General features: G+C 34.0%; 1 protein-coding gene, 1 non-coding gene and 2 pseudogenes across 2 annotated transcripts; 2 read left to right on the top strand and 2 right to left on the bottom strand.

Moving 5' to 3' along the window:
• The first annotated feature begins 520 nt into the window (after positions 1-520).
• Positions 521-4,516, top strand: LOC110738699 (formin-like protein 1). The gene is made up of 4 exons (XM_021919103.1): positions 521-1,545; positions 2,250-2,449; positions 3,132-3,379; positions 3,467-4,516. The coding sequence occupies exons 1-4, from the start codon at positions 1,313-1,315 to the stop codon at positions 4,292-4,294; spliced, it is 1,509 nt and encodes a 502-aa protein (XP_021774795.1). The 5' UTR covers positions 521-1,312; the 3' UTR covers positions 4,295-4,516.
• Positions 4,517-9,384: 4,868 nt separating this feature from the next.
• Positions 9,385-9,469, top strand: TRNAY-GUA. Its single transcript is given in 2 exon segments — positions 9,385-9,421; positions 9,434-9,469. It is a non-coding gene; the product is annotated as a tRNA-Tyr (tRNA).
• A 494-nt stretch (positions 9,470-9,963) lies between these two features.
• LOC110738698 lies at positions 9,964-14,302 on the bottom strand (annotated as a pseudogene).
• A 1,533-nt stretch (positions 14,303-15,835) lies between these two features.
• LOC110738586 lies at positions 15,836-21,437 on the bottom strand (annotated as a pseudogene).
• Between the last annotated feature and the right edge of the window lie 1,611 nt (positions 21,438-23,048).

Genomic DNA, 23,048 nt, shown 5'->3' with positions numbered 1-23,048 from the left:
CTTTTAAACATATATTGGAGACCGTTAAAAATCAAATAGTGCAAAAAAAAAAAAAAAAAAAAAAAACCTTTTTTACAAAGAGAGAGAAGGCTATAGCTATTAGCTAATAGGATAGGTAGGACTTATAGGATTATAGTCTATATGTAAGAGCCTAAGAGGACTATGAGGCTATGATAAGTTGATTAAAGTTACGAGTATTAAAGAAAATCCACTAAATCACAGTCCTACTTAGCACTTGCCTTTACTACTCCCTCCAAATATCCATCACTACTCTCTCTCTCTCCATATCATAATTTCTTAATCACAATACCACTTTCCACTCACTCTTGAAAATGCTACCACCTTCACACCTCCTCTCCTTCCTCCTCCTCCTCTCCCTCCTCCACCACTCCTCCGCCCTCTCCACCACCCACCCCCGCCGTCTCCTCCACCACCCTTTCATCCCTTCCACCACAACCCCCACCCTCCCCCCTTCTCCTTCTCCTTCCCCTTCCACTCACCTCACTCACCCTTTCTCCACCTCCCTCCCTTCCCCCTCCTCCACCACTACACCCTCCTCCGACGACAACAACAACCCATTCTTCCCTTCTTACTCCACCCCACCACCCCCCTCCCAACCACCACCTTCCACCACCGCACTCCCCACTTTCCCCGCCAACATCTCCTCCCTCGCTCTCCCTTCCACCTCCTCCCCTCATCACTCCCACCACTTCTCCCCTAAACTCACCCTCTTCATCATCCTCCTCTCTCTCCTCACTCTCTCCCTCTTCATCTCCCTCTCTCTCCTCCTCCTCCGCCGCCACCGCCACCACCATGACCACCTCCATACCCCCCTGAGAAACCCCTTTCTCCTCTCCCACCCCTCAAGATACCCGCTACTAATCCTAACTCATACACCCAGTCCCACACTAGCACCGACTTTCTCTACGTCGGTAACGCCATTACCAACTCCCGCGACTTCCAAACTAACCAAACCTCCACCTCTTCCGCCCCCATTGAAGTCCTCCCTTCCTCAACCTCTGAAATCTACCTTAAACTCTGCAGCGACTCCCCTGAACTCCGCCCTCTTCCCCCTCTTCCCAAGCAAAACTCCCAACAACAACACCATCAACCCACCACCAAGAACAACAACATCAAACTAGCAACAGAGGATGAAGAATTCTACTCCCCGAGAACCGACGAGGATAATACCTACGGCTTGAATTTCTCTCCTGCAAGATCTTACTCTGACTCATTAGAGTCGGATTCTGACGTTTCTGTTGAGATACAGACTTTAGCGGCGAGAACTTCCCAATTTCCGGCGAATGGTAAGATGGGTCCACCTGCTCCGCCGCCGCCTCCGCCGTCTGGGGTTGGACCGCCGCCGCTAGTGCCGCCTTCTGGGCCGGTGGTGTTTAAGAGTAGTGGGAATTTAGGAGAGAGAAAGAGTGGAGAGAGAAAAGAGGAAAATGGGAAGCCTAAATTGAAGGCATTACATTGGGATAAAGTTAGGGCTACTTCTGATCGTGCTACGGTTTGGGATCAGTTTAAACCTGGCTCTTTTCAGTAAGATTTTCATTCATTTCTTTACATTTTCAGCTTAATTAATCGTATTATTATGCTAAATTATTCTTTCTTCATTTTGTAGTTTGCTATTGTTGGTTAGTACCTTGATTTTGATTCAGGTTTAATTTCCAGTTTCCATTAATAAAATATTCGGACTAAATCCCGTCTTCATCATTGTCCTTTGTAGTTCGCTATACGCCCAAAAGATAATCTTTGTAGGGTAATTTGTTTGGTTTCGGGTCGGTTTTCGGGCTGATTAAACTACTTGGTTGTATAGAGATATTCTGGGTGTTCGAGTTTTTGGATATTATTTGGTTTTTAGGCATGAAATTTGTGTGCAAATACCAAGTTATTCGGATTGGTTTGGAATTATGTAGGGAATAAGTCAATTTGTCAGTCATTGTCTTGCTTTAATTTAAGCTATACTAATACTAATATTGTGATATTTGTGAGTATTTTATACTATGAGTGATACTCTTTGAGCATTGAATTGCCAAATTTTACATATTCCAAGATATTGGACAAAGATTTTGCATGAGCTACTAGGACGTGTACGTTCAGTTCATATTCAACCTGTTTGTAAAATTAAGCTAATAAGCGTACAGATCGATTAAACCATAATCAGTTACCGGCTAGGTTGATTTCGACTTATGCATATCTCGATTGAGCGAACGAAGTAATGAACTCAAGTTTGTGTGTTGTAGATTGAACGAAGAAATGATAGAGACATTGTTTAAAGCAAATGGTCCTGGTATAGCTACAAAAGATGGCCCACGTAGATCAATACTGCCTTTGATGGATGAAGAGTATCGAGTACTTGATCCTAAGAAATCTCAAAACATAGCCATTCTATTGAAGGCTCTCAATGTCACAGAAGGGGAGGTTTGTGAAGCACTTTTGGAAGGTATAGTAATTAGCTTTCCCATTAGATATGAATAAAACACGGTGTTTCGAATTAGTCTTAAAATATATAATTGTATATGCATGTTGTTGGCTTATCTACTTGTCTTAGTGCAATATTATTAAAGCATGTTGTTTTAATTACTGTAATCTAAGTGCGTTGCTTTTTGACTTGCCTATAAAACATTTATCCCCACAATCCGCTTGAGCAACTTTGTCTCTCTATTAGCATTTAAATTATTAGCAACTTGTGTCCGTACGAGGTGGCCGATTTTTCTATTGCTTGTCTAGGGTTTGTACTGTCCTGTTATTTTTTAGTGCATTCTGTTCATAGATGACAACGAAAAACAATTTGTAATAGGCTGTGAAGGTATTACGTAACCATGTGAATTAAAAAAAAAAAGAATTACGGAGTATATTCTATTTATGTACAATATTTATCCCTTTCAGGTGAGCTTACTTTTGGATGACTCGATTTTGTTACAATCTTATTCTCATATATGCTTAGCTACACGATATGTTTGTCTCTTTTGCTTTATGTCTTCTTTCAGTTAAAACTTTGGGAAATATGGGCAGTATAATTTACTAGTAAATGTAAGGTGTAGGTAATTGTGAATAATTACAGTTCTTAGTCATTTTTTTAGTGTATTTATCTGATTTCTGTATTTTTCCTTTCCTCTGTTCAGGTAATGCAGATGGCCTTGGGTCAGAGCTTCTTGAAAGTTTACTTAAAATGGCTCCTACCCACGAGGAAGAACGGAAACTTAGGGAGTACAATGATAGATCTCCTTTGAAGCTTGGTCCGGCAGAGAAGTTTCTCAAGGCGGTACTTGATCATGTACCTGCTGCATTTAAGAGAGTTGGTGCTATGCTTTACATAGCTACTTTTGATTCTGAAATTGAATATCTTAGGAAGTCATTTGAAACATTGGAGGTAACCTAATGATATGTTTGTTTTATGCCCATGAGATTTTTAATGCATATCTGAAAATCATTAACAAGGAAATGTTTGTTATTATAGGCAGCATGTGCTGAACTTAGAAACAGCCGAATGTTCTTGAAACTTCTAGAAGCAGTCCTCAAGACAGGAAACCGGATGAATGTTGGAACGAATCGTGGTGATGCACAGGCAATTAAGCTCGACACACTCCTCAAGCTCATCGATGTCAAGGGAACTGATGGGAAAACCACCCTTTTGCACTTTGTTGTGCAGGAGATAACTAGAGCTGAAGGTTTCCGCCTTTCCAGTACCAAAAACAATCCAATGACTGAGAAACCTAGTGACCAACCATTTTTGCACAATGACATTGAGTTGAGAAAGAGAGGGTTAGAAGTCGTTTCTGGCTTAGGAGGGGAGTTGACGAATGTCAAGAAGGCAGCTGCAATGGATTTCAATTCCCTTAGCATGGATGTGGCAAAGTTAACTCAGGGAATCATAAAAGTAAACGAAGTTCTGCAGCTAAATGAAAACTCCGTAATTATTGGGAGTCCCTATAGGTTTTCGGATTCTATGAATGGTTTCTTAAAGAAGGCTGAGGTAGAAATCGTAAGGATTCAAGCCCAGGAAAGCTGTGCTCTATCCAGGGTTAAGGAGCTAACCGAGTATTTCCATGGTAATTTGGCTCACGAAGAGGCTCATCCATTGAGAATATTCATGGTGGTGAGAGATTTCCTCGGTGTTCTTGATCAAGTATGCAAGGAAGTTGGAAAAATAAATGAACGGACCATTATAAGCTCTGCTCGTCCTATTTCTGTACCAGTAAATCCATCAACGCCACCACCTTTCCCAGAGTTCAGTGTGACGCATGGAGATAGTTCCTCAGACAGTGATAGTATCACTGAGAAGTAGCCCTTTCATTGACAGATTGTGTTGATTCTTTTTGTTCTATCTTCATGACTCGTGAAGATACCCACAATCTGTATGCAATTACATATAATTATATTATATATATATATAGTATTTAATGTACAAATATCCTTGCAGAAGGCTCATTAGTATTAGATCATTTGTATGATTGCTGAAACTTCTGGATATGATTTTGCACATTATGTAAAAAGTATTTCTAATATAGCTCACATATAGTCGGAGCACCAATAGCCCGCCACAATAAATTATGCTATCAACGTGACAATTAATTTTATGCCGATTTTAAATTTGTTTGCGAATTTATGAAAGTAGGTCCATCTAAGGTGAATAGTTGGACCATAATAGCCAAGCAGAGCAGTAAAGTATTCAAAAAAATAAATAATTGAGAAATTGTAAAGTTTAGGAATAAAAAACAATGGGGGCTACCAAAGCATATGATATGGTTATATATGGAGATGAGTATGAGTCATAAGGCAGGGCATATGGGTGGGGTATTAAGGGCTGATAACCCGTGATAAGAGTTACAGTATATCTATACATGTACTGATGTACATACAGAATTACAGACAAAGGGTAGAAGATGTGTCTTCAGTTTTTAGTTTTTACTATCTTCAAGGGTATCTTTAAATTCGTCTTGGTTGAGCTAAATTATTTGAAAATTCCAAAATTCGGCTTAATTACTGATTTGATATTTTTTGGATATCTAGTCAGAAATATTCAGACATAAAATGCTAACTCAAATTACTACTAGTAACACATTATTTTGGCATGTATTGTATTATGCAATTGGTCTTGTATGACCCGGTCTACAATAAATTATTGTAGACTCAAAATTTGACACTTTTAAATAATATAATCACATTCTGGATGATATAATCACTTTTTTAGATGATATAATTATCTTTGTGTGAGTCATATTTTGATCTCATATTAAACCATTTAATGAGATTATATAATTATCTTTTTGTGAGTCATATTTTGATCTCATATTAAACCATTTAATGAGATTATATAATTATCTTTAGGATGATAAAATTTAAAAATCATCTTTTGAATGGTGTAATTTACTATTTGATACTTTTTATAATGATAAATTCACTTTTTGAGTGATACATTTACATAATAGTTTCAAGATGACATAATCACTTTTGTAATAATATAATCACATTTCGTATGATATAATCACATTCGTATGGTACACTAGAAGGTTGGGTCTACAATAAGTTATTGTAGACCGGGTTTATTCTAGTCTTAATATTGTAAATGAGATATTAAATTAGGTAAACGGACAAATAAATTGACAAAATTTTACTATCGATAAAAAGAAAGTGAATGATAAGTTAGTATAGTTTAAATTTTATAGCTCAATTCGTCCCTTCACTTAGTTAGATCACTTTAAAAATAGCGTGTTAAGAAGGCGTTGTAAGTAAAAATAAACCGAAGAAGTAGTATTTATTTCTTCGAAATGATGAAAAAAAACCCTCAAATATTGAATTTGATACTTGTATTTCATTCGTTTCAATGAAGGGTCTAATCTGTTCAACTTAATTTCAGTTCAGTTCAGTCAGTTCAGCTCCAATCAATTCAGTTTCTAATTTCCTTCTCTCATAAACAATTCATTTCAGCTCTATTCAGTTCAGTTCCAATCAGTTCATTTCAGTTCAGTTGTTTTCAGTAAATTGAAATAGGCCTGAAACCGTAACATTTTTTTTTTTAAATCTGGTATATTTAAGTCAAGGATGCCAGTTAATCAGTTATCCAATTTGAATTTCAAGTATCCATTCCAAAATTTTTGTTTAATCCACACTAATTAGCTGCCAGCTGATTTAAAGTAGTACAAAAAATACAATTGAATTTGTGATTGCTTTAATTGTAGGAAAACCTACATAAAGAAACATGTCTTACTATTTTGATATTAACTAAATTGAATTGTAGCCTAGTTTTGTTTATGGTGGTTTGATAACAAGCTAACAAAATAAGCCTGAAGGCAATTTTGAATTTGAATTATAAGAGCTTGTCTTACATATGTGCAATATTTCAACTCTGGATCATATGAAAGAAACCTTTTCATTATTTATCTACTTTTCAAACCATATATTTATTTTTTAAATAATACCTCACTTTTCAAATCTATTGGTCCAATCATTAGTTTGTATTATTAATTTATGATTATACAATTGATAGATGAATAAATAATAATTTATAATTTGTTTATTTTATTTTATTTTATTATTTGTAATAAAATAGGACGAAGAACTTTATAATAATCTTCTGCCACCCAAATACCCAATAGAACATCATTGACTCCCACAACAATAGCTCTATTAAAGTATAGTATAGCAAACACCGCCGTACAAATGTGACATGTAACACACTAATAGTAAATCACTAATAGCCTTTGTTTTTGTATAGTAGGTTCAATTGTATAGAGATAATGATTAATGAGGTATATTGTATGTATAGATTTATAATTATATATTTACATATACTCATTACTCACTTTGTCCATGTTTTAAATATTCATTTTTTTTTCCTTCCAAAATCATCATTTATTCAATTAAGTGACTTAATAATAAGGTTAATGCACTTGAAAAGCCGAAGCTATATACTACGTGTGTATATATATATATATATATATATATATATATATATATATATATATATATATATATATAATTAATTACTTTATATATTTTTGCATGGTGGGTAGTTGGATTCTCTTCAAATCATATACTCCAACGATGTGACCAAAAATCATTAGACTTTATACCAAAAAATTCAAACCAATGAAAGTGATACCTAAATAGTTAATGATTGGAGTATATAACAATAGGTGACTCATAATTTTGGCGGGAAAAAAGGTTTATTTCTTCAAACTTTTGGGTCTTTTATTTTTGGAAAAGCACTAGTAAGTAGATTAATGGGTTGCAAAAAGCCAATAAAATAGGGAGGAATCTAAATTACTAATTGCTTATCTTACGTGCATGAAAAGTGGGATAATTTTGTGTGGTGCTACCAATAAAGGAGCACAAAACCTTTGATAAATGCAATTTTGGTGATGATGTTGGTCAATTTGTATTTTTTTCATGAAATGGGGCTCATTGTCTTAGTCATAGCCTTCATTTTTGTCAAAAAAGGTAAAGGAGCCTTGTTGTGTCTAATATTAGGTGCTGGCTAGCTGGGCCGTGTACAATAGTTCTTTGTTTCCGCTTCTTTTTCATATTAATTGTTGCTTTTGTCTTTTGATGAATCGAGTTTTAACAGGAAAAGTTTCTGAAATGATAAAAATGATGTATATTATAAATTTAAATAGGAGTACATGTATGTATTGAAAAGTAAAAGAGTTAACAGGTATATCTCGAAGGGTATAATACACTTTATTTGGATAACAAATTATGAAGTACGGAGTAGTAATGAAAGAGGAGGAAGGGGTGGGGAAAGAAAGGCAAGGAATTAGGGAAAGGTAGAGCTCTTTTGATCCTCTAAATTTTTTTGATATCGAAGGAATGGTGTTTATTCAGTAGGAAGATATTTATAATAACGAAGTGGAAAATAGATCATTCCGTCTCCCTCCACTTTATCCAATCATCCTCTTACACACACATGGGAGCTTGCTCTGCTCCCTTTCCTTCTCTCCATTTCCTCTAATCTGAGCAATATATTAGTATCTCTTTAGAGTTTGAATTGGCAATATAATGTACCTAAAGGTTTTTTCTTGACCTATTGACTAGTATCCTCAAAGAGTCAATATTTTTCTATTTTTAGTAATGATCTTAAATACTCTCTCCGTCCCTAAATTACATTCTTGTTTTCCTCTATTATGTGAGGAATTAATGATAGAATTAGAAATGTAATTTAGGAATGGAGGGAAATATGATTTTAGATATTGGCCCTGTTTGGCAATTGGCTGTTGGCTGTTGGCTGTTTTACTTGGCTGGTTTGACTGGCTGTTTTGATTGGCTTTTGAGTTGGTTGTTTTACTAGAGTTGTAGTGTTTGGTAAATTGGTTGTTGGGTGCTAGCTGTTGTTAAACAATATCAACACTAATGAACTAATATAGTACTTTAATATTAATTAAAATAATAAATTATTGGTAATAATAATTGTAAATTAATTATTAATTATTTACAATAAGTTTACAATAATTTTATAATAATTAGTTATAATTGAAATTAATTATTGGTTATTAATTAACAATAATTGTATATAAGTTATAAATTGATAATTATCAATAGTAATATACTATAAATTACTAATATTACTCCGTTTTAATACTAATTATTAAAAACTAATTATTGAATAATAATAATAATACTTAATTATTGCATACTAATTATTAAATAATAATTATTAATTATTAAATTCTAATTATTAATTATTAAATACTAATTACTAATTATTAAATACTAATTGTTAATTGTTAATTATTAATTGTTAATTATTAATTGTTAATTGTTAATTATTAATTGTTAATTATTAATTGTTAATTATTAATTGTTAATTGTTAATTATTAATTATTAATTATTAATTGTAAATTATTAATTATTAATTATTAATTATTAATTATTAATTGTAAATTATTAATTATTAATTGTAAATTAATAATTATTAATTATCAATTATCAATTATTAATTATCAATTATGTATTATTAATTATTAATTATTAATCAAAAGTTAATTATGTCAACAAGCCAAAAGCCATTAGCCAAAAGCTGCTCCAACTAGCTTTTGGCTTAAAAGCCAGCTTTTCAAGTAGTTAAAAAAGCCACTAACCAAACATGTTTTTTGGCTGTTTGACCAACTTGAACAAGCCAAAAGCTAGCTGAAAAGCTGGTTTCCAAACACCCCCATTAAGTAGTAGTATATTCTTATTTAGTACTCTAAATGAACTACAATGTTAAAGCCCAAAGTATAAGGGTGGCCCATCACATTGATGGGTTATAAATATTTTTGTAAATAAAAAAAAAAAAAAAAAAAGCAAATTCCAATTTAATTTAAAAAAGTAAAAAAAAATTATGCCCAACAATGAAACCAGGTCATAATAATTTTTAATTAGTTTGCAATCAACATCCGACCTTAGCTCAGTTGGCAGAGCGGAAGACTGTAGTAGTTGCAGATAATCTTTAGGTCGCTGGTTCGATTCCGGCAGGTCGGATTTTTTTAAATTTTATTTTCTCTCTCCTCTTTCCTCTTTCTAACAAGGTAAAGAAAAAAGAAGCTTGTTGACAATATTATTAGGTGCTACCGTGCTAGCTAGCTGGGCTGTATAAGTAGTCCTTCGTTCAGCTTTCTTTTTCATATTAACGGTTGCTTTTGTAGGAGTACATGTATATTAGTCCAATGTCCCTGTGAAATTCTTCTAGGGATGGTGTCAACATGAATTTCGATGTCCCATTGATGCAGATGGTAGGATTGATTCGTTACGTGTTCATCTTGGTGCCAAAGCCTTTCTATTCATTCGTAATCTGCATGTTCTGCTGATGACTACAACAAACATCAATCTTCTGGGCAGTCAACAATGTAACTATGAAAGGATGTCATACAACTGATACAAGTAGACATAGGAAATGAGAATTCTGTGTAACTGTAACAAAGTTAGTAGTTTCTATCTTGGGGTAACTTTATATTTTCCGAATTACTTGCCAAAAAGATTTAAATATTTGCGTTGTCTATTGATTCAAAAATTCATACAAATTATAAATTGAATCTGGACCTGTGCTAGTCTTACACAGGTTGCTTTCATAATTTCAATAATTGTCCTCTCTGCCATCAGAAGCCGCGACAGAGAGGAGAAAGAATCTACTGAGCATTTTAGACAGTGTATAATACAAATACTGTCCAATTTTTGTTTTTTCCCTCGTACAATTATTGTATGTTCTTCCTATTTTTCGAAACAGATGACCTTATATTACTTGCACTAATCTCTCCAGTCAGAGCTCATTACCACTTTTAGTCAGCAACAGCAGAAGGGGCCAGAAGAATTAAGCGTTCCACCCAGGTAATTCACTAAGTCACTAACATCGCTAATTGTCATGTTGGTGTTCTGCGTCCATACGCTCAATCACCCTACGTGCTTCCTCCTCTGTCTCAGGAAAAACACTTCTTATCTTCAGCCCATTTGTTCTGGCCTCTGGACAGACAGTGAAGGTAAAGTAGAACTTATTTGAAACCTGTTGGAAATAGGGAAAGACAAAAGTATCAAAAACTACTTCCCTGAAAATTGACTTGCAAATGAATCTAGTTGACACATGAATTTAGGGGGTTTTGTGTCAAGAAATAAATGAATACTGACCTCACTGATTCTAAGCTCAGGACATGTAACATGAGCAACAACTTCCACATTGATAAGTGGCCGAGCTGGGTTCTGAAGTTCGGTATAGAGTACACAGGACTTCATACGAAGAAAGTTCCCAACATCCACCTGCATAGAGAAAGCCACAATCTAGTATGATGACCATAACAATTTAGACGCAAAAATACACTGTCTTGTTAGTCATGTGATGCTGATCTTACACTTAAGTTTTGGACACTTGAGAGACTGATGGGATGTCCAAGTTTCAACCTTGAGATTTAAAAGTGTTCCAAAGAAGATTTACCAAGCGGAGGGCAATGCAACAACTGATGTATACTTGATGGAAGTTTCGGAAAGTTGTCATAAAAAAATGCTAATCTTTCTTAACACAAACCCCTCAGCTCACTCAGAGTTCTAGCAAAGCAGCAAAAAAATGTACTCCGTAGTATTTAACTTTTTTTAAGGTTTCTTCAGATCATACCTGATAAATTTATTAATTATGACCAAATTGTTCAACGAATCAACTTATATTTTGTAATAGAACCTAGTATCAATCTTCCAATTTCTGAAACCATTCCAAACTGACCTCTCTATACTTCACTTCAGCCACATATAGTAGAACAAAATCCCTTCCAGATGGAACCAATAACCAAAATGAACACTCATCTATTCACTTCATCTCTAAATGATGAGAGCAACAAGCAACCCTTACCCCAATATTTTATATCAAGCTATAAGCCATGATAGGATATCAAAGAAATGGAAATAAAGTGTAGTGGACTAATGGTCATCACTTACCGGTTTCACAAAGTCAACATGATCAACTTCTACAAAACGAGGTGAGGCTCCAGCAAAGGTATATGCTGTTGAAAAGGCAAGCTCAGATGCTTTGCGCATTAGATACCCACCAAAGATACGACCATGAACATTTCGCTGCTGTGGCTGACAAATCATGGAGCTCTGTTGGCAAGTATCTCTTATAAGAATGCTGTCCCTATCAGCTAGAGCTGGCAAATCAACAAATACTCGTCCTGCAGCCAACAGCTTATCAATCCTGCTCACATCCTTGTTTTTTTCTTTATTCTGTTCAGCTCTCTCATTTTCCGCATCTTGTTCCTTGCTTCTGCTTGCTCCCACAGCAATTTTTCTTGTGTTGTTTCTGGTGAGATGTGATTAATTGGAGATGATTTTCCAGTCTCACTATCCCGCGCAACAAACGTGAAATTAGCTACAAGTGCCACTGAATTTGACATTTGGGAACCATCTATAAAAGAAGAAATTATTGTTGGAAGAGAGCGAAGAGACACACAACAGATTATTCATACTTTATAGCCCAATTAATCAGTCAAAAAGGTGGTTAGTTTTCAATAAATACCACAATCAACAATTTCTTCTTTCTATTACTAAGATTGATGACTACATCTGACTATTTTCTTTAATGGTATATCAGAAACCGTCTTCTTGGTTTGTCCAGACAAGATTACATGCATCAGTGCATCGAATCTGACTATTTTGTTTGCCTTGATTTACAGATGATCTCACTAATTTACTATCTCATCAAATCCATCCACCCATAACCAAAATAACAAAACCTATAAAAGGCAAACAAAAGGGGACAGAGGAAGAACATCACTGGAGAAATATTTCTGACAATTAACTGTACTAGCTGTTATGAGATACCTTAGTTATACCAACCTCTAATACGAAGATAGTTTATTCATAATCACACAAGATGCCAGCCTACTGAAATCATAGCAAACAAATTACCTTGTGGTGGTTGCAACACTTCAAGCTGCATCTCCATGGATGACCTCCCAACCCATGTTACAGCACCAACTAGACTCAGGTCCGCATCAACACGAATTGGCTTCTTGAGAAGAATCTTATCTACAGAAGCAGTCACCAAAAGTATCGGCCTTATCATTCCACCAGGGTTGGAGCAGTGCTGGAAAACATCAAACAGAAAACTATGATACTGTTACTCGGCCAGCAATGAAAATATATACTCTAAAATAATCCACGGCATAGAATATTCTAAAATAATGTTTGAACTTTGAAGAGTAATGCTTTGTACCGAGTATAAGTTAGAAGAATACATGCTACAGATGCTCATAAGCATCAGTTCTTAATTTAAATGCTGGAAATAAATTAGGTGTACAGCACTGATGCACTAAAAATATACGAAGTAGTTATTACTTATCAGTGACCAGTTTGTCCATCATAGGCCTGGCTCAGGCAATACTTATTAACTACAACGACGTAGAGTTTTATAGCTAAAATTAGACATGTATTTTTCCTACAAAATCAACCAGCAATACAGTTGACAGTATCTTTAGCTAACTAATGAACAAGGGGCAGTACAGATCGTTCAACCAGCTTCCTTCTAGACATATGGAGATGACAGAAGACTTTGTATGAGTTTGCATTAACTTAACAAATTTCTTAATAACGAAACATATCTTATACTTAACATTTCTTCATCCCCAAATTCAATTCTCTGTATTTTCGCTATATAAGCGCGCATTTCAGACATTCTTAGACCAACATAGTATCTCAGACCATAAATTCAACAACACAGATTTTGCCTAATTCTAATATTGCCTACTAAGTGTAATTTTTAAATGCTAAATAAGCCCCCCAAACATTCTGCAGGGTAGAGATACATCATCTGGTCATCGTACACCGCCTTACTAAACCATATAGTAGTACCTTAAACATAGTAAGAGAGCAAAATGTTAAACTCCCATTCACTTCAAATGCAAAGATAGCATCAAGGTGAAATAGCCTAGAAAAGCTATCAATTTAAGTAAATATAGCTTTATCCCAAAATTCCTAGACCAGAGCAAAAAAATTACACTTTTCCAACACTCTCACTCTAATAGACAAAATTCAAGCAACAATTTACCAAATACACAATCAAGCTATAGAATTAAGATTTCAACAAATGAGCATGATCAATCAATTAATAATTCATATACTCCGTATAATCAATTATAATCCTTCAAACAAAACCAATTATACCCCAGAAACATAAATCACCGAACAAATAAACCCCAATTCACAAAAAACATCCAAAAATAAAAAAAATATTAAAAAATTCACCTTGTAAGAAATGGTACCAGCAAGAGCATCAAGATCCTCCAACAATTTACCCATCCTAATTTCATTCCATGGATTTCTATACTGTTCTCTCAGCACATAATCCGATGAAAATTTATACTCAACACAAGTTCTACTTTGAGATGGGGTTTTTGACACCAACCCATCTTCTAATTTTCTCTCTCCTCCAACCTCAATAACACCATTTTCCAGAAATTTTGATCTTGCTTCCCACAATGCGTTTGTGACTGGGGAATGGTAAACCCCAGGCCACAAACTTACCGGCTTACGAATTGAAGAACCTGCATCAATTGGTTCATCTTTGGGATGAATTGTGTTAATTGGGTTTGATTTTGTGGTTGAAAATGGTGTGATTTGAGTGAGTTTATGTGTGATTTGATGATCATTTGATGTGGGTTTTGATAGGAATGATGAAATTGATGGTAACTTTAAGTGGGGTTTGAATAATCTGGGAAGGTTGGAGGAGGATTTAATGAGATGATTCATGGCAACAATGGTAATGAGGACAATACGAAGATCATCCCAATTCTTAGGGACTTGGTAATTTTTGAATGTACAGTCTATATAAAGCGTATTTCCCTTTCTTATTTAAATGAATACTCCGTATATATTAAATAATTTCAACTACAAGTATTTAAATAGTGGCTGACCCAATTAATCTCGGTGATAAACAAGTTATGTTTATATTGCGGTTTGAGCAAAATCTAAGGCATATCGGTTTTACCCAATTTATCGCAAAAAATTACACTTTTGTCCTTGTGATAAATAAAACTTATTTGAAAAACTTATTTATCACGGGCATAAACTTGTATCTCTTCATTTTAATAATTTGTCTTAAAATAAATAAATAAATAAATAAATAAATTAAATAAAGTAGGTAAAACAAGTTTCTTTAATGTCTATGGATAAATAATGTACGTTTCTCAAATGACTAAGTTGTAAATAAATACAACTCTTTTTTTTGGTTGATATAATTGCTATTTTTTTTTGGTGTTCTACCCGATTCACCCTTTGGGCTAATCCGGATTCGGGGATCAGTTTTGGGTGGTTAGGTTCCAGTTCCCTCCCGATTGTTGTTGCGGGGGATCGAACACGAGTCCTCCCTACCAAGTGTAGTCCCAATCACCACTACACCAACAACCAATTGGTTGATATAATTGCTATCTGAAGTAGCGATTTCATGGTAAATCTGCTACTTCAAGTATAGGCACGGTAGCCCAGGTTATACCCAAAAAATCTGCCGCTTGCCTGTAATATTACAATTTTAACCTCTTGACCGATTCACGAGTTTTGTTTCTCAATATAAGAACTAAGGCAACCTCTCATATTAATAAGTTCAAAACACTAACATCGGCTAATATGCTATTTTAAGACAAGGCTATAGTCTTAATTTGATATTTATCCCATAGTTATTTTTCGTTTTTGAAAGTGTTACAGAGTACACTTTGTCAATAGATTCTGTTTTTATAATGTAGGGCTTTTAATTTTGATATTGTAAACACCTTCTATAAATGTTTTTTCTTTTATGTTCCTCATCTTACTTATGATTAATAACTACTTACTCCGTTTCTTTTTAGTTGACACGTTTTTTAGTCACATTTGTCAATATACAAATTCAACCGCTAATATCTCTAATTATTGATAAGCAAAAATTATAAAAAGTTGATATTTTGAAAATATATACCGTGGCAAATCTAACAAGACTCCACATGACTATATTTTTCATAATGTATAAATCACAAAACACGGTCAAAGAAAAATGTATGAATAGTGCTAAAGTCAAAACGTGTCAACTAATAAAAAACAGAGATAGTATATACTAAAAGACATGATACATTTCTCTTTGACCGTGTTTTGTGATTTATACATTATATTTTTCATTTGGTTGTTTGTTTTATATCTTAGGTTTTTTTTGTGTGTGTTAGGGTTTATAAAAAATATAAAGCATCTTTTACTCTATTATCAGTTCGTCAGTAAAGATTTATTTAGGATCGCAACGATGGTCAAATTTTCAAACACGTTCAAATGAATTAGATGAAAATCATAATTATGGATACAACAATTTGTTAGACGGTCTCGCCGAAAAGGTTGTACATATTCCAACGATTTGTGCGAGAAATGTAACACAATGCAAGATCTATTCAACGATCGTAGCTTTGATGAAGAAACCCTTATTTGATTCAATACTACAATATGAATTGTTAATTTAAATTTCATTTATAGTCTTATAGACATCGAATAACTTTTTATTAATGGATTGATTTATTGTTTCAAAAAAAAATCTTAAAGATAAAGTGTATTTTTTTCTTAAAAATCAAATATTTTGTATGTACTAGTATTAAAAAATAGGTGTTACTTGATATATTACCTACAAACAAGTTAAGGGCTACGTACTTGAGAAGATACTCCTAAAAGGTGGGATAATTTCAAGATTTTTAAAAGGTAGGACTAAGCTAATTTGAAAAACTTGCAAAAAATAGAATTATAGTTGTAAATTTTTCAAATTAAAAAAAAAAAAAAAGCAAATTCCCTAAGCTTTGGTCTAGTTAGCATTAGAAGTCCTCAAACTTTGTTCCAGTTAGCAATCAAATATGGCAAAGTCCCTAAACTTTGCTGACTCTTTGCACTAGCCACACCAAAAGAGAGCAAGCGGACATGAGTTGTATGAATTAGAATCAACACCATGGTGATCTGATCTTGGAATTCCGACGAGCAAAGATTACAATCTTGTCGATGAACTAAACCATCATTCTTCCAAGGCTATATGGGATCCCTTTCTTTTAATAGTCTCCAATTCCATTGCAACTTCTTTCATGGTAGGCCTCTCCTCTCCTTTTAACATCAAACACCATCTAGCTAGATTAGCCATTTGTTGTATTTCTTCAATTGTTCTCTCTTTTACTATGTTTATGTCAAGAATGTCCAACAAACGACCTTCTTTTATATTGAGGAAGAAGTGCATAGTGAGAAGTCTCTCAGCTTCGGACCTAACATTAGAAATTATTGCCTTTTCCCTTGTCAATAGCTCCAGCAAGACAACACCAAAGCTATAAACATCGCTCTTTTCAGTTAACTCACCTGTCTGCATATATTCGGGATCCAAATACCCTCGAGTTCCAAGCACCATCGTAGAAAATTGGGTTTTGTCGGGTGGAATCAATCTTGAAGCTCCAAAGTCAGTTACTTTAGCAGTGTAACTTTCATCCAGAAGTATGTTCATCGACTTTATATCTCTATGAATTATTGGTGTTGAGATAGTGGTGTGTAGATATGATAGCACATTGGCAACTTCAGATGCTATATTTAAGCGCACATTCCATTTCAATATTGAAGCTTTGGCTGGATCATTTAAGTGGTCATATAACGTCCCATTGTTGATAAACTCGTACACCGATAGTGGTAGTTCACAACCTAGTAGCTTGACCACATGTCTATTGTTGACTTGTGATAAAATTAGAATTTCATTGATGAATTGTTCTACTTGATTTGGATCCACCTTGAGAGATTTTTTTTATTGCCACAACTTGGTTATTTGGCAAAATACCTTTGTAAACAACTCCAAAACCTCCTTTTCCAATTATGTTTTCATCACTAAAATTGTTGCAGGCAGCTTCAAGTTCTTGCATAGTAAATATTTTTAATGTATCAACTTCTCGTCCCAAGAGTTTTTCATGTAAAAGCAAACCACCATTTTGTCGAAAAAAACTTTCTCGTATTTTTCTAGTTTTTGTTTCTTCCCGTTTAAAGTGCAAGAGAAACCCAAAAAGGAGCAAAGTTATGATGCCACCACCAACACCTACCAGATACAAAAATGACATTAATTATATCATAAAGTATGCAACTAACTTAGAGATACTCTATATTTTTTCTTTATTTTTGTTATGTGTATACGCTATAGTGGGTTCAATCCAATATAATGCCACCCTTGTTTGTACAGTTAGCAAAATCCCTAAGTCAAAAGACCTCCAACATTATATATATATATATATATATATACTGAATACTGATGTACAAGACTACCACCAAACCAGTACAGTGATGCAATTAAGGCCGTCTCAAATAATAATGAGAGGCCGTGAATTTATGAACATTAGGCCCTCGTCAATAGCACAATTATCTAAAAAAATATACTACTGTAGTACATAAAAGACACCTTACTGTTATTTTTGTCATTATTCAAAATCTAGAAATTAGACTCGCAAAGTCGCAATTAAGAAGAGCTTGTTTGACGTTTTTTGTTTTACATTTTATATATTATTGAAAAAAAAAATGTAGTTAGGCCATCTTTACTTCACCCTAAAAAAAAAAATACTATTCATAAAAAATAATTTCAATTCAGTAAAATTAATTTTAGTTTAGTAAAGATAAGTTCAGTAAAACAATTTCAGTTCAGTAAATACAATTTCAACTCAATAAAAATCAGTAAATTAAACTTGAAGAAAAATCAGGCGTGTCAAGGCTTTCTGGCCTCCTTTAATTGCTGAAACAGAAGCTGTGGTTATGGCAGTAAGATTGGCTCCGCATTATGGTCTAAGCAAGGTGATTATTGAGACCGATTCGCAAGTGCTTGCTAACAGATTATGCAAGGCCACGACTTACTTCACAGATCTTGATGATATCCTTGATGATATTCTCTATTCTAGTTCATTCTTTTGTTTGGTTTTTTGGTGTCATGTAAAACGGGAAGGCAACACGGTTGCTCATAATTTAGCCCGTATAGTGCCATTTGGTCATGAACAAAGATGGGAAATTATAGCCCTTGTGAGGTTTCTCCCTATGTATTGATGGATAAATTATCAATATAAGGCTCTTTCCGATGGTTCTCAAAAAAATTAAACTTGAAGAAGAAATGTAATAGAAATCAGTAAAATAATTTTAGTTCAACAAAAATAATTTCAATTCAGTAAAATTAATTTCAGTTCATTAAAAATAATTTCAGTTCAGTAAAAATAATTTCAACTTAGCAAAAATAAGGTGAAGTGGATGAGGCCTTAGTTTTAAAAATATTATCATTTTGATAAGTTTGACTACGAGTAATTTTTTTATTCATTATATGATATGTATCATATGATTTTGAAAAACAAAAAAACCACAAAATTGTCAAATTTATCTATCTACTAGATGAATCCCGTGCGATACACGGTTTGTTTGATTTTTTTTAAATAATGTTTTTTTTTTTTTTTTTTTTTTTTTTTTTTTTTTTTTTTTGTATTTATGAGCCTAAAATTGGTTATATATTTAGATAAAATTTCTAATATTAAAAGATAATATATAATATTTAATTAATTTAAACTTAAAAATCTCATTCGCCAATTTTGCTTACATGGCATTTAAATTATTTAATTCTAAAAGAAATTAATAATCTCTTATTTAATTGGCTACTACTAATATTTATAATCCTACATGGCGCGCTGAGAAAATTAGATCCTACGTGGCTCTTTAAAAACTCGGGAAAAAACTCCCCTTTATATATATATATTAGATTAGTAATCACCGGTATGATCTTTTTTCAAATCTAGCCACGTGGCATTACCTCATCAAAAGTTTCCCGCTCAAATGTTAAGCCCATCAATCTATTTACATTTTAAAACTATATATATTAGAGTTTTTTTGAGAGGGAATTTTTCCTCCTAAACTTTTTTTTCGTTTAGATTTTTGCAAATTTATTAATGTGTCTGGAAACTTTATACTTAAATTATTTATTATTATAATAGACTTAGCTTTAAGATCAATTTTTTTCATGAAACTTCTATATTTAATTTCAATTACCATCATTAAAGACTGAGCATGCCTCCTATATTATCCAGTGAGCCTAATTAATTGGTTGCTACAAACTCAAAGTGAATTTTCCAAAAAAAAAAAAAAAAAAAACCTTCTAATTTGAATGATCTACATACAAATGAAAATTACACAAAATAGTGTCAATGTTCATTAATCCTAGGGACTGAATTGAAATTATTTTTCGTTAACTGGACTTATTTTCACTAAACTGAAATTAATATTACTGAACTGATCTGAAATTTTTTTTACTAAATATTTTTTTTTAAAGTGAAGTGAACCGAACCTTATAATATTCCCAAAATAACATACTTGTAGATCATTATTTACCCCCTTAAAGTCTCATACCCACAAATTAGCCAAGGCGCTAATTTGAGGGCAAGAGACATGTACAACAAAGAGGTTAACAGACTCTACTACTCTAGTATCACCAAAAGTTATCCTTACTTCCATAAAAGATACTCCCTCCATTTCATAATGATGTTCCTGTTTCGCAAATCGATGCAAAATTTTACCCATCTTTGACCGCAAATATCTTTAATCTCACACTAGCAAAAATTATAAAAGTTAGATATTAATAATCTACTCATCAAGGCGAATCAAACTAGATCCCACATGACTATATTTGCTCTTATAGATTAAGAGAAATTTAGAAGATTCTCTTTTTTTTAAAAAAGTCAAATATTCAAAACAGGAACATCATTGTGGAACGGAGGGAGTATCATTATTATGCAATGATATATAACAAAAACTGGTAGAGTATCCTTACCACCAGTAGCCAAAACTGGTATGACCCAAGGTTTTGTATTAGAAATGCAACAATCGTCTTTTGTTCCATTTCCGTGGTACCCCTTTGGACATTTGCAATAGTAGCTTCCATTTGTGTTGATACAATAGTCTGCTTTCTCACAATTATTTGCTCCCTTGCACTCGTCAATATCTAATTAATGAATACATTTGTTAAGTAATTAAGTAAATAAATGAAAATGGTGAAATGATAAGTCAATTATATACCTGTGCATCCACGAGGATGGTAAGGGTTGCCAGAATAACCATCCGTGCAGTTACAACGATACCCAAATTCATGAACCGGATCATAACAAACCGTGTTTTCCTTACACAAGCAACTCCCATCTTCTTTCACCACAGTACAATTCTTTCGTCCAATTGTCCAATTGAGTACTACAGGAAGCCGCAAGGATTTCCAATACTCCACAGGTTGATTCAAACTCCATCGGTAAAATGTATAAGCATCTTTTGCCACCGGAAATGCAGCATTACATGGATTAAAAGTATGCACACTACTATGGTTGTGAAAGCTGTCTAGTATAACTTGAACGTTGTTTACACCACCGGGTATGGAGGCTTGACAGCACCCGACACCGGAACATTCACCATCGATCACATCTCCTAGCTCCGCACAATTAGTCATGCACCCCGTCTTGTATTTTTTTCCACCTCGATACCCCTTAATTCGGGCATAGCTGTCACACCCTATAGCAACTAACATGTTTTTTGTGTTAGATAGGGTAAATGTTATCAACTTGAACTTGCTCCACCAATACTCAATATTCTTGGTCTCATTGTAACAATCGTACGAAACATATAGTTTAGTGCGGAGTTCTCCCTCTATCACTTAAATGTTAATAACCTCGTAATCTTTACCAAATATTGGTGTACTATTATGATTACATGTAATTTGGAAGGAAGATGATGTTTCATTTTGTGGTGGTTTATAGTAATAACCTTTTTCGATTCCAAAGGGGTAAGGAATGCTAAGTTTTCCACACTTATTTGAACTGAAGAAATCACACTCCTAATTGTTGTTCATGTACAGCTTGTATAATAGTTTTGTATAGCTCCCCTGTTTCTTTTGCTTTCTTTGCTGAGTGTACAGTCTGTCCTCAGCCGTTTTTTATTCTTTTACTTGCATAGGTGTTAGCTTTCTAGTGGTTAGTTTTCTTTATATATTGTATCATACTAGTTTTGCTAATCCCTAAGAGGATAGAGCGCCGTTTTCACAGAAAGATAGAAAATATTCTCCAAAACTTACGCTTGAGAGTGAGGCAAATATTCAATCAATTCTCAGATTAACCAGAAAACCGAGTAAATAACTTGGATTTCCACATGGTATCAGAGCTTCTAGGTTAAATCTTCCTGAAAGTTTTCATCTTTAATCCTTTTGTGATTTCTTTATTCCTTCTTTTCCATCCAAAATGCCGGAAAATGAAGTTCCTGATGCTCAAATGAACTATCAGGACCTTTTGTTCTTATCTCATTCTGATAATCATGCTGCTTCTCTAACACCTATGCTGTTTGATGGAAGCAATTTCATGATATGGAGCAGAAACGTGAAGCTTGCTTTAGGAGCTAAGAACAAAAAGGGCTTCATTGAAGGAAAGATTCCTAAGCCAGCAGCTGGTCACAAGGACTATAGTAGATGGGAGAGGAATGATTACATGGTGAGATGTTGGATTTTTAGATCCATGACAGATTAAGTGGCTGGAGGATTGAATCTTGTACAGACTTCCAATCAACTATGGGATGAACTTGTTGAAAGATACTTAGATAGCAACATACCTCTCTTGTATCAACTCAAGAAGGATTTGGGTAAACTTGAACAAGGAGAGATGTGTATGGGTGAGTATTACTGCAAGTTGAAGAAGTTTTGGGATGAGATATACAACATAGAAGCCATACCAGAATGCACTTGTGGGATAGTGGCAAAATGTACATGCAGCATGTACAAGAAAATGCTGGGAATGATTGAAACTAATAGGGTGATTTAGTTCTTGATGGGACTGAATAGGGGGTACCAGAACATCAGAGAGAATATCCTTGGGATGGATCCTTTACCTAGTGTGAACAAGGCTTTCCATATGGTTCAGCAAACTGAGAAGCAAAAGAAAGTGACTGGAGAAATGCAAGAGCTGGGAGAGTCATCTGCTTTCCAGGTTCAAAAGGAAGCTAAGGTATTTGCACATGGGAAAAGGAATGAGAATGGATTTCAAAGGAGGGAAGGAAAAAAGGAAAAATCAGATGTTACCTGTGATTATTGCAAGAAAAAAGGGCATGACAGATCTGGGTGTTTTGAGATATATGGTTACCCAGACTGGTACAAAGGAAACAAGAAAACTGCAGTAAATGTGGGAAAGCTTGAAGATGAGATGGATTCTCCTCTAGATGAAGAAGAATTTGAAGCAGGAAACAGTTCTAGTAGCAGACCAGATTCTCAAATGATCTCAGCTATGGTCAAGGAGGTTATGAGAGTGTTTTAGGAGAAGCAAGGAGCAGAAAGCAGTCAAGTAAAAGGGAATTCTATGAGCAACTTTGCAGGTATAGTATCTTTTTCAAATGTTTCTAGCTTTCATGAAAATTTTGATTGCAACTCCTGGATTATTGACTCTGGGGCTTCAGACCACATAGCTGGAAATAGGTGTTTGTTTAGTGATCTGAGAAGCTTACCAAAACCTGTAAAAGTTGTTCTACCAGATGGAACAATTAAAAAGGTTATTGAAACTGGAACAGTGAGACTGGGGTAAAA

The sequence above is a fragment of the Chenopodium quinoa genome, unplaced genomic scaffold (genome assembly GCF_001683475.1).
Source record: "Chenopodium quinoa cultivar QQ74 unplaced genomic scaffold, ASM168347v1, whole genome shotgun sequence".
NCBI lineage: Eukaryota > Viridiplantae > Streptophyta > Magnoliopsida > Caryophyllales > Amaranthaceae > Chenopodium > Chenopodium quinoa.
The sequence above is the reverse complement of the archived record's forward strand: the minus strand, read 5'-3'. Positions and strand labels throughout refer to the sequence as shown.